This window comes from Callospermophilus lateralis, unplaced genomic scaffold, assembly GCF_048772815.1.
Source record: "Callospermophilus lateralis isolate mCalLat2 unplaced genomic scaffold, mCalLat2.hap1 Scaffold_63, whole genome shotgun sequence".
NCBI classification, from domain to species: Eukaryota; Metazoa; Chordata; class Mammalia; order Rodentia; family Sciuridae; genus Callospermophilus; species Callospermophilus lateralis.
The window spans coordinates 9,915,094-9,929,384 of NW_027514713.1; the positions used below are offsets into that span (position 1 = coordinate 9,915,094).

The 14,291-nt window shown below is 34.8% G+C and overlaps 1 protein-coding gene across 1 annotated transcript in view; it reads left to right on the forward strand.

Moving 5' to 3' along the window:
- The first annotated feature begins 10,510 nt into the window (after window positions 1-10,510).
- LOC143389699 (neuron navigator 3-like) overlaps window positions 10,511-14,291 on the forward strand; it is a 44,452-nt gene continuing 40,671 nt past the window's right edge. The window contains exon 1 of the mRNA XM_076842576.1: window positions 10,511-10,537. Within this exon, the coding sequence (XP_076698691.1) occupies window positions 10,511-10,537 (27 nt within the window). The remainder of the gene's footprint in view (window positions 10,538-14,291) is intronic.

Below are 14,291 nucleotides of genomic sequence, written 5' to 3' on the forward strand. Positions count from 1 at the left end.
ATTTGGGATTCTGTCTCATTCTTCAAGTCTGGGAAGTTTTCTCGTATTATTTCGTTGAATAGATTGCTCATTCCTTTGGTTTGGACCTCAGTACCTTCCTGTATCCCAATGACTCTTAAGTTTGGTCTCTTTATGTTATCCCATATTTCTTGAATGTTCTGCTCATGGTTTCTTAACAGCTTTGCTGAGCTGTCTATGTTCTTCTCCAGTTGAAATACTTTGTCTTCATTGTCTGATGTTCTATCTTCTAAGTGTTCTACTCTGCTGGTAGTATTCTCAATTGAGTTTTTAAGTTGGTTTATTGTTTCCTGCATTTCCAGGATTTCTGTTTGTTTGTTTTTTATAACCTCTATCTCCCTGTATAATTGATCTTTTGCTTCTTGGATTTGTTTATGTAATTGATTGTCAAAGTGGTCGAAGTGGTCTTTCATTGTCTGATTTTGCTGTCTAATGTCTTCCTTGAGACTCCAGATCATCTGAAGCATGTATATCCTGAATTCTTTATCTGACATTCCATCTGCTGCAGATATTACCTCTTCTAAAGTTGAGTTGACCTGCATTGCTTGTGGTCCTTTCTAGCATTCTGTCTTTTGATGTATTTTTTTCTCCATTGTACTTAACAAAAAATCCAATATTTTTTAAGGGATTGAAATAGAATCATTAGCAGTATAGCCGTGTGACACATTTAACATGAAAGCATTTCAGGATGAAATTTGGAGGTTTATAAAGTGGCTGTTAATGTGATGACTTTTAAAGTCTTGATTCTTGCTTGTGGTCATGTGGTTATCTCATTATTTGAGCAGTTTTCCTTTGCAGTATGACAACACAGTAGCAGCCACTGTTGCCTGACAGTCTTGCAGTTATGTGGATCTAGCCCCTACCCGTGGTGATTTGCAGGTATAACTTGTCACTAGAGAGAAACCACTTGCAAGAAGTCACTATGTTGCGTAGGATTGGAATAAAAATCAGATCCATCAGGGAGCCCTTAGCAAATAGCAAATTAGATGGCAAATCTCACCATGTGTGATACATGAATATAAATATGTTATTTTTTATAATTTATTAAATATTTAAAATGTCTAGTATTAATGAAATAGGATGTCTTCAAAAGGGGATCAAAATCTTCTAAATAATCTTAGCTTTGCTTAGATCTCATGTAACAAGAAGGAAAGAAAAAAGTCAAGAAAATGCATCTTTTAATTTTTTTTCCTAGAAGTTTCACCACTGCTGCCTATTAACAACTGGTAGTTAGGTGCATTAGTACCCATGGGGTGCTTTGTTTTTATTTCGGCTTACATTTCGCTATGGTTTTTAGCACAGCAGGTAGTATGTTCTCTCTTAGTTCCCAACTCCCGCGTTTTTATCCTAAGTGAATGTAAACTGACCATTGATCACCTCTAAATAGATAGATGGAGGGATGGATAGATATATAGATAGATAAATAGATAGATAAAAATCTCTATCTTGAGGCAACTTTGAGATAGAGCTCTTCCTTTATTAACAATTTAAAGGATTTAAAGCATAGGAATGGATGATGTGCAAAAAGCATTTGCACTCAGTATGTTATGGGCTTGCTGTGCTTTTCTTGGTAGCAAGAGAAGCTTGGGAGGGAAGGGAAATATTATATAAGCAGGAGTCTTTTGTTACTTTTCACTTATATTGAAAATACATTCATTTATGTCCAAAGACCGTTTCAAGTGTTAAAATCCAATCTCTTATTTTGTGAATAGCATTCCTCCATGCCAGTGGTTCTTAAATACAAGCAGATATCAGAATCATCCTGAGGGCTTATTGAAACTCAGTTTGCTGACCCCACCCTCCTAGTCTCAGTCAGTATTATCTGGCTGAGCCAGATTTTAGATAATCTATATCAATAACAACTACATAGGTGACTGATAGCTTTGGTCCAGGGACCACATTTTGAGAACCACTGGTCTACGTTAAATGTTTTTATCAGTTTTTCACTGTTAAATGTTGCAACCTGTTGGAAATACTCAGGTCAGAAGCCTGGAAATTTTGAACTGTCAAGATTTTAAAACATTTATTCTCTTCTAACTTTTTGTTTGGTTAACATTTTCTTACACATATTCTCTGGCATACCATACAGTCATTGGAGTTTACTAATTTTACCTTCTACTTATTTATTTGCATATTTGTATCAACTTAGACAAAAAAGGATAAAAGAACCTCAAGTATTTGCCACTTTATTTTCCTAAGAGTGGTGAGAACTGCAAGTTTCCTAAACTGTTTTTTTTTTTTTTTTTTGGTAAAAATATTCTTTGGCACTGTTCAGCATGCAGAATTTAGTGCACATCGTCATCACCTGCATTACTAGGCGTTTGCAGGCCATCAGGGTGGATTCTCCTATGGCTCTCTGTAAGGGCCAGATATTGTAGCATTCAAATAAAGGAAACTTTTCCTCATATTTTGAGATGGGTGTCAGATGTAATGGGAGTAATTGTAGGAGATTGGAGGTAAGGAAGGCTCATAAATGAAATATTTCCTTTTGTATGGGTTAAGAGCGCAAATGTTGAGCCAGAAAGTTTGGCTTGTATGCATCGCTTAATACTGTAAACTTGGGAAAATACATCAGCTCCTTGTTTCAGGATCATCTTTAAAATGGAATAGTGATACCTTCTTCTTAGGCAACTTTGAGGATTCAGTGAGTTAGCCCAAATAAAATGTTTTAAAACAGTGCTTTACTCTAACCACTATTATTAGTAGACACTACATCTTGGAGAAGGAATGTTAGTAGCTCTTGTTTTGTCATGCTGCCGGTAGCAGTGGAAATGCAGTAGGATTTAAGTGAAATAAAATATAAATTACTACCACAATTATGTGGTCAAATTATAATATCCAAGTCCTTTTTCAAAAATTTACAAAATGTCATGTTCTTTGTAGGAGGAAAGATCATTAATCAGACCCCATGCACGTAAGACGAGGGTAGAAGGCTCTTCATTATGTATTCGATTTCTGCCAGATGGTTTGATCGATTGTCCACACTGACCATGAAATTGCCCAGGATGATTGTAATCCTTTAGGTTAGAGGAGAAAATGCTGACTAAGGTGCCAGAGTATTCAGTATGTTTGAAATAGCACGGAGGATTAGAGAGCAGCACATACACTCCCAAGAAATGCTGAGGAGTCTGCACAAGATCCTAGAGGGAAATGAGTGCCACTGGGTGAGTAGGATGGAGGAAAGTCAAGAGAGTCACCATTGCAGAGAACACCCAGGAAGCTCTCAAAATTGGCTAGCCTGTCCCCTGCTCCTTCCCCAAGGACAGACTATGGAACTGATCCTCTTCTGTGCTGCCCACAGTGTCAAGCACGGCTCTTCTCAGTATGTGCTGTCTGGCTTGACTTGATTATGGATCACAGCGTTTGTGTCTGGCCTCAGTTATTTTCTCTATAAAGGAATCACATGAAAAAAATTCAGCACATACTATAGTTAGCCCAGTAAAACCTATTTCTTCTTTTCCTATCAGTTTACAATCGTTTCTATTTCTGTTAATCTAAAAATTTCCTGTCTCCATTATGAAAATAGAGAGATGGTCCTAGATTCCAAGCTGATGAACTGTGGCTACAAATTTGAAAATATAAATGCAGTCGTCACTAAAACTATCAACATAACATCAGTTCCAGTAAAGTTTGAACCTCGAATTAAAGGATGTATTTGATGTCTGCATACCAAGAAGTGTCACAGGGATGAGTGGAGTTGGGTGCATGAGTTCAGGACGTTGATGTTGATGGTCTTTGTTTCATCTGGCTTTATGCTCAAAATAAGAATAGTATGCCAAGGTGTGTTTCTCTTCTCAGGAAGTAAATAATTTTCTAAGAACTTAAACAGTTAAATGTAGTAATGATGGAAAGTAATCTTTGTGTATGCCAATGTATTTATTTTTTAAGACTGGCGACCTCTCACATGAATGTATTATTAGTAATATATGTGACATGCTCCAGATTTATAATATATTGATGACAGTGGAATTTTAATCTTTACAAAAAAAACAAGCCTTAAAAAATAAGGAAATGTATGTATTTCTTTCAAACCTAAAAATAAGGCATTTTTAGAGTTCTCTTGTATTAGCCTCTGGAAGCTGCCACATTGCACAGCTCTGGATGTGTTGTGTGGATGGACTACATGTTAACAACCCCATGAGCTTTAAGCCAGGCTCAAATCAACTCCCTGTATTTAGTCTTTCTTTGCTCTAACACAGTTATCTATTTAACTCAAGCCAGACCATTGGATTTCTCCGTCTTAAACCAAGTGTGTCTTACTCTTAGGTGCCCCCAATTCTGTTTCCTTATCATGCCTCTCTGTATCCCCACACTTTTGGTTTAAGGCTTCATCATTTCTTATCCACATTCTCAATAGTTTAATTTTAAAAGAATAATTTTAGTTGATACAAGGCAATAACCATTAAAGTGTCAAAAGTCTTCCAGCTAACTGAGCGAGTGGTTGTCTGCTCTTTTACCTGCATCTCTTCTCCAATAAAAGAAACTGATTTCTACTCATTTAAGAGTTTCCAATGACATTTATGTCCACATTTCCAAGTAATATGCTATAATGTATTAGTTTATTAAAATAGAGGCCATCTATTAACTTTTTAAGATGTTTCATGTAGTTCAATCTGTTCTACTCTATCCCTGCCTCACCCTCAGTGTATCTTAATTTTCAGTTAAATCCATATTAATTGTGGTCATTATTTTCATATAAATATTATTTATTGTCAGATCAAGTACTGTCCTGTGATTAGAGTCCCTTTCTTGAGCAAAGTTTGTTGTTTCTTTGCCTAGAACAAATAATCATTGCCTCAATTTTTATTGGGACAGTTTATTTTGACTGACTGTCTGTATTTTTCCAGTTTCCAATAACTCTGTAAAATACATAACAGTAAGATTTCCTTCATTATTTAAAATGTCAGATTATGTATAAGTTCTAGTATTTCCTTCTTATAAACAACCTACCGTCATTTCTCTTTGTTCAATATGAAGAAAGTGTTCTCTGTCTGCCACATAAGAGGTAGACTAGCCTTCTGCTGGTTATTGGCCCGGAAATATATTTGCCTTCCTCTTATATTTGAGCAATTGTTTGTTTGAGTCCATTGTTTTTACATCTTATAGCTTCCTAATAAGGGGTATATGGGAAGTAAATATTTCATCTATGATATTTTTGTATGAAATATCCTTATTTTACTATCTTATTATTTGATAGTTTCCTTAGGCATAGAAGTTAAGATTGAAAGTCACTCTCTTCCAGAATTTCGTAGGAGTTTCTCTATGTCTTGAAATTCCAATGGAGCTGTAGAGATTTTTTGATGTCATTGCAATTTCTAGTCCTTTGAAGGTAACTTTGATTTGCTTCTTTGTGCCCCCACCTCTGGAAGCTTTTAGGATAGTTTTTTTGCCTCCAATTTTCATTATTGATTTTTATCTTCTTGACTGTACTGACCATTTTGGTAATTTTCTCCAATACTTCAGATTTTAAAAATTCATATTTCTCTGATATTTGACTTACTAGATCCATTCCCTAATATGCCTACCTAATTTGTCTTATTATCCAACTAAAGCATTTTGGTCTACTTTCTTGTAAATGTTCTTGGTTTAATCTCCCAAGCTTTTAATTTTAAAGTTAGCTGTTATATTTTTACTGTGCAAATCTTCTTATTCTGTAGGTCTTCAAATATATCTGTATATATGTATGCCTTTTTATATATGTGTGTGGAGGTGTACATATGTATTTTTCTTCTGATGGATATAATATCTCCTTTCTAGTTTAGGTTGTTAATTATAATTTCCATGAAGTTCTCTTCTCTTCTGCTCCTGCCTTTTCCTCTGTTTTATTCTGACATATTTTAGTCTGTCCATTTTGCTATCTGTATTTTATGTCAGAGAATTTCCTCAAATGTCTGGTAATCTGGAACTCTCTGTGCATCAAGTATGAGACAATAAGAAACCATTTGGAAGTTGTTTGTATGTTGATTGTGGGTGTGTGATGGGGTGCACACAATTCTTATGGTCTTCTGTGATTCCTTATAGACCCTTCATTGTCCTGTTGGTCAGTTTACTGGGTGGCCAAGAAGATCAATATCTGTTGATATTGGAAATGATTATTGTTGTCAAAGAACTATTTTCTAATCTTCTAATCAGAATGATAGTGGCAGGGGGGTATAACATTCTGTATTACTCAAGGAGAAAGTGCCTAAAGAGTAAGTCAGTTGCCAGAGTGTCAACATTAGTATATATAATTTTATTTAATCCTTCTAATTTAATTCCCAGGCTATCATACTTCTGGATGCTGCCTGGTAACTCAACTTTGGATTTCCCCTAGAATCTTGATGGGATGAGGGGAGGCAGGTAATCACATAAATCTTGAATCTGACTCATACTGTCTTCCTATTGATCTGATGTGCACACTTCCTGAACTGCTCCAGGCTCTGTGGGTAAACATGTTTAAATTCCTTGACAGATCTCTCTGCAAGCTCCTGTGGGCGTCATCTTCCTGTGCTTCTCTGTGCCCAGTTGTGCATGATTCTTTCATCAGTTTTCCATGTCTGTATATTATGGTCATGAAAGATAGAGTTTGAGCTTTGGCTTTTGTTTTTGGTGTCCTAAGGACAATTTTATAAACAATACAGGGCAGAAAAATATTTATTTCACCATCTAGAACAAGGAAGCCTTGTCAAGTCATCTCCCTGCATTCAGTCTTTCTTTGCTCTAAACTATCCCTCATAACTACATCTGACTTAGAGTTTAGAAACACCAGTTAGCAAGGCTGTTATTTGTTGTTGTTCTTCTTAGACATACATAACAGTAGAGTGTATTTTGACATATATATATATATATATATATATATATATATATATATATATATATATATATATACACACACACACACACACACACACACACACACACGGAGTGTAACTTACTCTAATTAGGATCCCATTCTATGATTGTACATGATGGGAAGTTACACTGGTCATGTATTCACATATAAGGATAAAAAAGTTATGTCCAATTTGTTCTACTGTCTTTTTTATTCCCATTCCCCTTCCTTCCCTTTGTTCCCCTTTCTCTAATTCAATGAACTTCTGTTCTTCCCCTCCCTTGTTGTGAATTAGTATCTGTGTATCAGAGAGAACATTCATTCTTTGGTTTTTTGAGATTGGCTTATTTAACTTAGTATGATATTCTCCATTTCTACCCATTTACTGGAAAATGCCATAATTCATTCTTTTTTATGGCTCAGTAATATTCCATTGTGTATATATATATCACATTTTCTTTTTTTTTTAATTGGTTGTTCAAAACATTACAAAGCTCTTGACATATCATGTTCCATACATTTGATTCAAGTGGGTTATGAACTCCCATTTTTACCCTGTATACAGATTGCAGAATCACATCGGTTACACATCCACGTTTTTACATACTGCCATACTAGTGTCTGTTGTATTCTGCTGCCTTTCCTATCCTCTACTATCTTTATCCATTTATGTGTGGTAGGGCACCTAGGTTGTTATTTTTATCTCTCCTACATAAAAATAAATTTTCACTTAAAGTCTTAATACAGGCTTCTTAATTTTATATGTGATTCCTCTTTACCTAATCTATATCTGATTCCTGTTGTCTTCTTTCTAGACATCCTCTGGCAAAATAGAACTATTCTTTTTTAAAAAATATTTATTTATTTTTTAGTTGTAGTTGGACACAATACCTTTATTTATTTATTTTTATGTGGTGCTGAGGATCAAACCCAGGGCCTCACACATGCTACGCAAGCACTCTACCACTGAGCCACAACCCCAGCCCCTAACTATTCTTATTCTCTGAATTCATATATTCGGAGATATGATAGAGCTATATTCCATACCTCTACTCCTTTATAGGTTCCATCATCCTTGTATCTCATGCAGAATGCTTTTCTTGTTCAAGCATGCCTTATTTATTTATTTATTTATTCATTCATTCATTCATTTATTTTGTAGCATTTCTCAATCTTCAGTTGTTATATATCTTTCATAGTTGTCTTTTTCTTTCTTTGCCATTTTGCAAAAACCAATTCTCTCTTAAAATGGAATGAATTGGTCTCATAAGGAATCTTTTTTCTGAAGTTAAGTGAGAACTATTATGTGATTTTTTTAGTAGGAATTACATGATCAGATTTGCATTTTAAAGCAATCACTAGCTATAGCTTATAGGAATGTTTAATGCTCAGCCTGCCTGAACTCGGAGATCGTTTCTAGGACTGTTAGAGCAATTTGAGTGAGAGATGATGAGAAGTTCAACTAGGGCAATTACAGCAGTAATGGAGCACAAGAAGCAGACAGAATTAACTGAACTGGGTCAGAACAAAGGTGATAATAAGGAAAAATGTAAAAGAAAATTATTAGACATCATTTCATGTTCATTCAAGAATTTACCTATCTTCATATTCCATCTACTGAATTTTCCATGATTGTTGATGCATTAAAATTCACTTTGAAGCAACTCTCAAACAAATTTTTTTTTAAAAAACTTCATGAAAAAGATCAGCATTAACTTTGGTATGAAAATTAAGAAATAAATTAGCCATATTGAACTATTTATTTGGTGAATATATTACTTATATTGTGACAACATCAATGTTATCAAAAGTTTTAATGAAATTGGTAAATAGTTGTAACACATGACACTCATTGAGAGATCTCTAGAAGCCATTTTTAGTTCTTATAGTGAAATACCTGAAATTTGGTACTTATTGTAAAAAGTAGTGCTCCACTTTGGTGGCTGTAAGTCCAAACTACATGGGGCCCACTCTGGTGAGGGCCCTCCCACCTGTGTCACCTCACGGCAGATGGCTTCAGAACCCTGGGAATACATGCAAGAGGAAAAGGTTACCTTGCCAAAGAGGAAGGCAGAGAGACTAGGGAGTGGCCAGGCTCGTTCTTTTATATCAACCCTCACAAGAACTAACTCAGGTTAATACCTCCCCACACATCCCATGATTGGAAGGCCTCCAGAAGGCCTTGCTTCTTAGAGGACCCCACTTCCCCATGACTATACTAAGAAACAAGGCTCCGGCACCTGAACCCTTGGGCCACAAGCCACACCCAAATCATAGCAGTCTACAAGAGTCACAGGAATGGACTCCGTGAATCTCTTGGTTCTCTCAGCCCTGTAATAACAACTGGAAATGAAGACTGTGATCAACTTATCAAACAGTGAAGAACAGTATGTATCATGTCTTCATCCTACACTGACTTTTCCAACCTTCTTTATTAGATAGTGCCTACAATACTTTTATTTTAGAGTCATAAAACTCAGGTGCACCAAAGTACAGTTTTTAAGATTGTTCACCTCTCAAGCCACATTTTTTGCACAATAGGAAAAAGTTTTTTGCACAATAGGAAAAATAAGTTTATTTTTCCTTATGCAAAATAACTCAGTCACTTCTGGTTTAAAACTCAGTCTTTGAGGAAAAGGCTCACTCAGTTCTAGATTCTTCCCTTTCACTTGTGCAGCTTTTCTGCCTGAGCTGATAGATAAGGATCAACCAGTGGGATTAACTTCAGTCATCAGAAACTCTCCCCACATCTTCTAGCCATGTCTACTTCCTGTGTCAGGTGCATTCACCCTACCTGTTCTGAGTTCAAATGCTGTAGGATCTCTACTTTCTCTCAAACAATTTTAGATTATTTCAGAGGATTAGAAAAAAAAATGGATGCTTTCCTAGACGGTTGTGGGAGATGTGCTTTGTGATTCTCTGTTCATGTCCAAAAGCTATTATCAAATGCAACCCAGAGAAGAGGTATGTTGGGCCTTTTCTTGGGACCTGTGTTTTTTTTTTTTTAATTCTCTTCCCAGTATTTATTTTCCTCTCTGTGGGAAAAATACCTGTGTAACTGGTCACTCTGCCTTAAGTTGCCATTTATGGTTTCCCTGTGTGTGCTTGGTCCTTTGCTGCTTTCTGAGATGTAGAAGTCCCTGTTATTGTCATTGAAATTATGAGTTCACTCCTACCTATTAGGATGACTGTTGTGAAAAAGATAGAAGATAACAAGTGTTAGTGCTGATGTAGAGAAAAGGGAACACTTGTACACTGTTGGTAGAAATGTACATTAGTACAGCCATTATTGAAAACATTGTGGAGGTTCCTCAAAAAAAATTAAAAATAAAGTTATTTTATGATTTTACCTCTGGGTAGTTACCCAAAAGATTTGAAATAAGCATTATGCAGCACTATTAATAATGGCCCAGTTATGACATTAGATGATGAATGGATAAAAAAAACACATAGGGTACATATACATTAGAAAATACCATTCATCCTTAAAAAGGAAGGAAATTAGGTCATTTACAACAATTGGGATGGAATTGGAGAACAATGTGTTAAGTGAAATTAGCCAGGCAAAGAAATACAAACATTGTGTGTTCTCACGTATAGATGGAATTCAAAACAGTAAACTCACAGAAATAGAGAACAGAGTGGTAGTTACCAGAGGCAGGAGATAGGGAAACTTGGGAGATGACGGTCAAAGACTATAAAACTTCAGTTAGAAAGAAAAAATAAGTCCAGTATAATGATGCACATGTGTAATCTGAGGAATTTGGGAAGCCAAGGCAGGAGGATTGCAAGTTTGAGGTCAGCCTCAGCAGCTTAACAATACCCTATCTCAAAATAAAAACAGAACAAAACAAAACTAAAAATGAGGGTCAGGAATGTATTTTAGTGGTAGAGCACCATTGGGTTCAATCCTTAGTATCAAAAACAGAAAAAAAAAAAGAAGAAAAATCTTATTTTTTAAACATTTATTGTATAGCATTGTTAATACAATTAATAGTGTATAGTACGTTGGAAAATAGCTAAGTATATTTCAAAGTTTTCTTACCACAAAAATGATAAGTATTTGAGGTGATGTGTAAATTAACTTTAATTATGCCCCATTGTATTTATAGATCATAACATTGCTTAGTACCCTGTAAATATATAACTGTAATTTTCTAGTTTACAGTAAAATTAAATTTAAAAAGAGAAACGTTTTTCCCCCCACGTGACTTCTGTCTGCTGTCAGTTAGAAGACCCTGTATGGCTTTGCAAAGGCAATAGGTTGACTGCCACAGGGAGAACTACTTTCAGGAATGTGATGCTACTGCTAGAATTTTCGGTAAAAGAAATATATAAAATAATGCAGGGTTAAAGCCAGCTCAGCTTGTGTTTAAAAATCTTCTGATTAGACTTATATATTTTCAAGTCAGTTACAAATTAGTGTCTTTCTAGTCAAATAAATTCTCAAGTGAATAGCTTATGCTTTCTGTATTACTTCTCTCCATGTCATTGATTGTTTACCACTTATTAAAATTAAATCATTGTATCTCAGTGTAGCTATAATTTGCATTTCTCTAACTGGTGAAGATGTTGAACATTTGTTCATATATTTGTTGACCATTCATATTTCTTTTTCCTGAAATATCTGTTAATTCCTTTGCCCATTTATTGATTGTTTAGTTTTATGGTGTTAAGTTTTTTGAGGTCTTTCTAAATCCTAGAGATTAATGCTCTATCTGATGTGCAGGTGGCAAAGATTTTCTCCCATTCTGTAGGCTCTCTCTTCACATTCTTGATTGTTTCCTTTGCTGTGAAGAGCTTTTGAGGTTGATAGCATCCCATTCATTGGTTTTTTATTTTAATTCTTGCACTTCAGGAATCTTGTGGAGGATGTTGGTTCCTAAGCCAACAGGATGGAAAGTTGGGCCTGAAAGAATGAACAAGACTCTTCGTCGGAGAAAATGCCCGTTTATTGAGGAACAGCTCTGCATATTTATAGAGCCAGGGGTGGTTTGACAGTTATGACAGTGTAATGGTTGAATGGTTTGACAGTTTTCATGGGGTGCTTTCTGATTGGTGGGTAAGAATCATGTGAGCCAGCAGGGCTACTCTGATTGGTGGGTAAGGATCATGTGAATCAGCAGGGTTAGTCTGATTGGTGGGTAAGGATTATGTGAATCAGCAGGGCTAGTCTGATTGGTGGGTAAGGATCATGTGAGCCAGCAGGGCTAGTCTGATTGGTGGGTAAGGATCATGTGAGCCAGCAGGGCTCACCATTGGACAGCTCTTCTCAGGGGATGGGGAAGTTAGTCTTTGGAGCTGGGGCAACTCCCAACAGGGCCTATGTTTTCCTCTAGTAGGCACAGGGTCTCTGGTCTAAGGCCTAGGTCCTTGATCTACTTACAGTTGAGTTTTGTGCCGCGTGAGAGATAAGTGTTAAATTTCATTCTGCTACATCTGGCTTTCCAGTTTTCTTCAACAGCACCATTTGTTGAAGGGGCTACCTTTTCTCCAATGTATGTTTATGGTGCCTTTGAGTTTATTTCTTTGTCTTCCATTCTGTTCCATTTGTCTTTATGTCTGTTTTGATGCCAATACAACCACAAGAATGGGATCCTAACTAGAATAAGTTATACCCCATGTATGTATAATATGTCAAAATATACTCTATGTCATATATACCTCTAAAGAACAAATTTTAATTTTTTTAAATGAAATCATTGTATCACATTGAAACATGCACCTCAGAGTCATGTATGGAATAACAAATGATTGTAATTATTTTTATATGACTTGAGTGGTAGGTTACTCATAAAATGCTCATCAAATACTAAATAATTATTAAAGCATTTAGGAGCTGTTTGCTGTGATAAAGGCTGTATGTTACATCATCAGTAGTAAAAAATAGATCATCACCAACTGATGTTTAGGACTCGATGGAGAATCATAGTCTACCTTCTGCTATTGTTTTGCAGTGAGAGTTTCACTGCACAAAAGCAATATGGTGCTGTATGTTATCATCTTCTGTTTGCCATCTCATTTTATATGAAAAGTGAGCTTTGTAAAATCAATATTGTAAGGGCACACAACTATGCTCAGAAGTCATTACAACTTGCAGCATTTTTTCTTGATTTGTTAGGTTCATTATAATTGGAGAGATAGCTAAGTTTAAGGATCCAACAATGGTAATGGCTCATATTAAAATTAAACTTCTCATTAAAATTAATGTAAATATATTTCAAATTAAAGCAATGGACTAGTAATAATATTTTAGCATTTAACTAATGTATATCAAGTTAAAGGCCCGATTCCTAAGTTTGAATTCATTCAATCTTCACAATAATCCCACTTGGAGATAAGAATATTATTGCCATTTAATAGATGAGGAAACTGACATTGAATGAAAAGATGTTTAGTCAGTATTCACTGGGGTATTAAATGGCACTGACATTTAGTGATAATGAATGTTCCCCCAATGAATGCACGCCATTGTGTAACAGGCCCTAAAATTCATATTGAATAATATAACATGTAAAATATGCTGTAGTACCTTTGATTTTTATTATTTTGTTATTTTTAATTAGTATAAATGAATTATCATATACACAATTGTACTAAAATTTCTAAGTAACCCTTTAGTAAATGTAATTTCATTAATTCTCTTAATTTTTCTGATATATACTATTATTGAGATGAAATTCATGTTTATCACATTACATTTAATCAAAATATTTGAAGAAAATTGGTTTTAGATATTTGAAGCTTTGACCAAAACACAGATAAATAAAATCCCCAATGACCTACTTACAGAATTTATGGAACATTGAGTGGTGATTAATTTAATATTATTTCCAATGATACCCATTCTTTATTTAAAATTCCTAATTATTTCATAGCATAATTTTACAAACTATATGATCACACTCCTTATAATTCATTCAACTGAAGGTAAGAGGTTAAATACTTGTGATTTGTGTGTGTGTATGTGTGTGTGTGTGTTAATTAACCAAGGACAGCATTTTAGTTCAAACCCCCAAACAGAATATAATTTCACTATTATTTTGTATTCATGTGAACAACAGATTCTAAATAAAGTTGACAAGGTTATTTATACTCTTTTTACCAGAGCACTACAGAAATTTTACTAATGAATTTTAAATACATTAATATATCAGGTTTCCTATTAAATACAATAATATATCACTTTGTCCACTCTTTTATGTATCTTACACACATAAAATCTAAGAAGAAAGCAAAATATAAATATGTGTGTATGTATGTATGTAATATTTTTAAAGAACATGTTTATGGATTGCTTTGTAATCATTTCATATTTTACTTATAGATTATAACATCCCCTTGAATGACACTAGTTTCCCTTTTCTCTGATTTCATTGAACAATGGCAAGTTTCTTTTACTTCTGGAAGATACATGTGTTTATTAAAAGTAAATAAATAAATTTTAAAAGTGTATGAGACT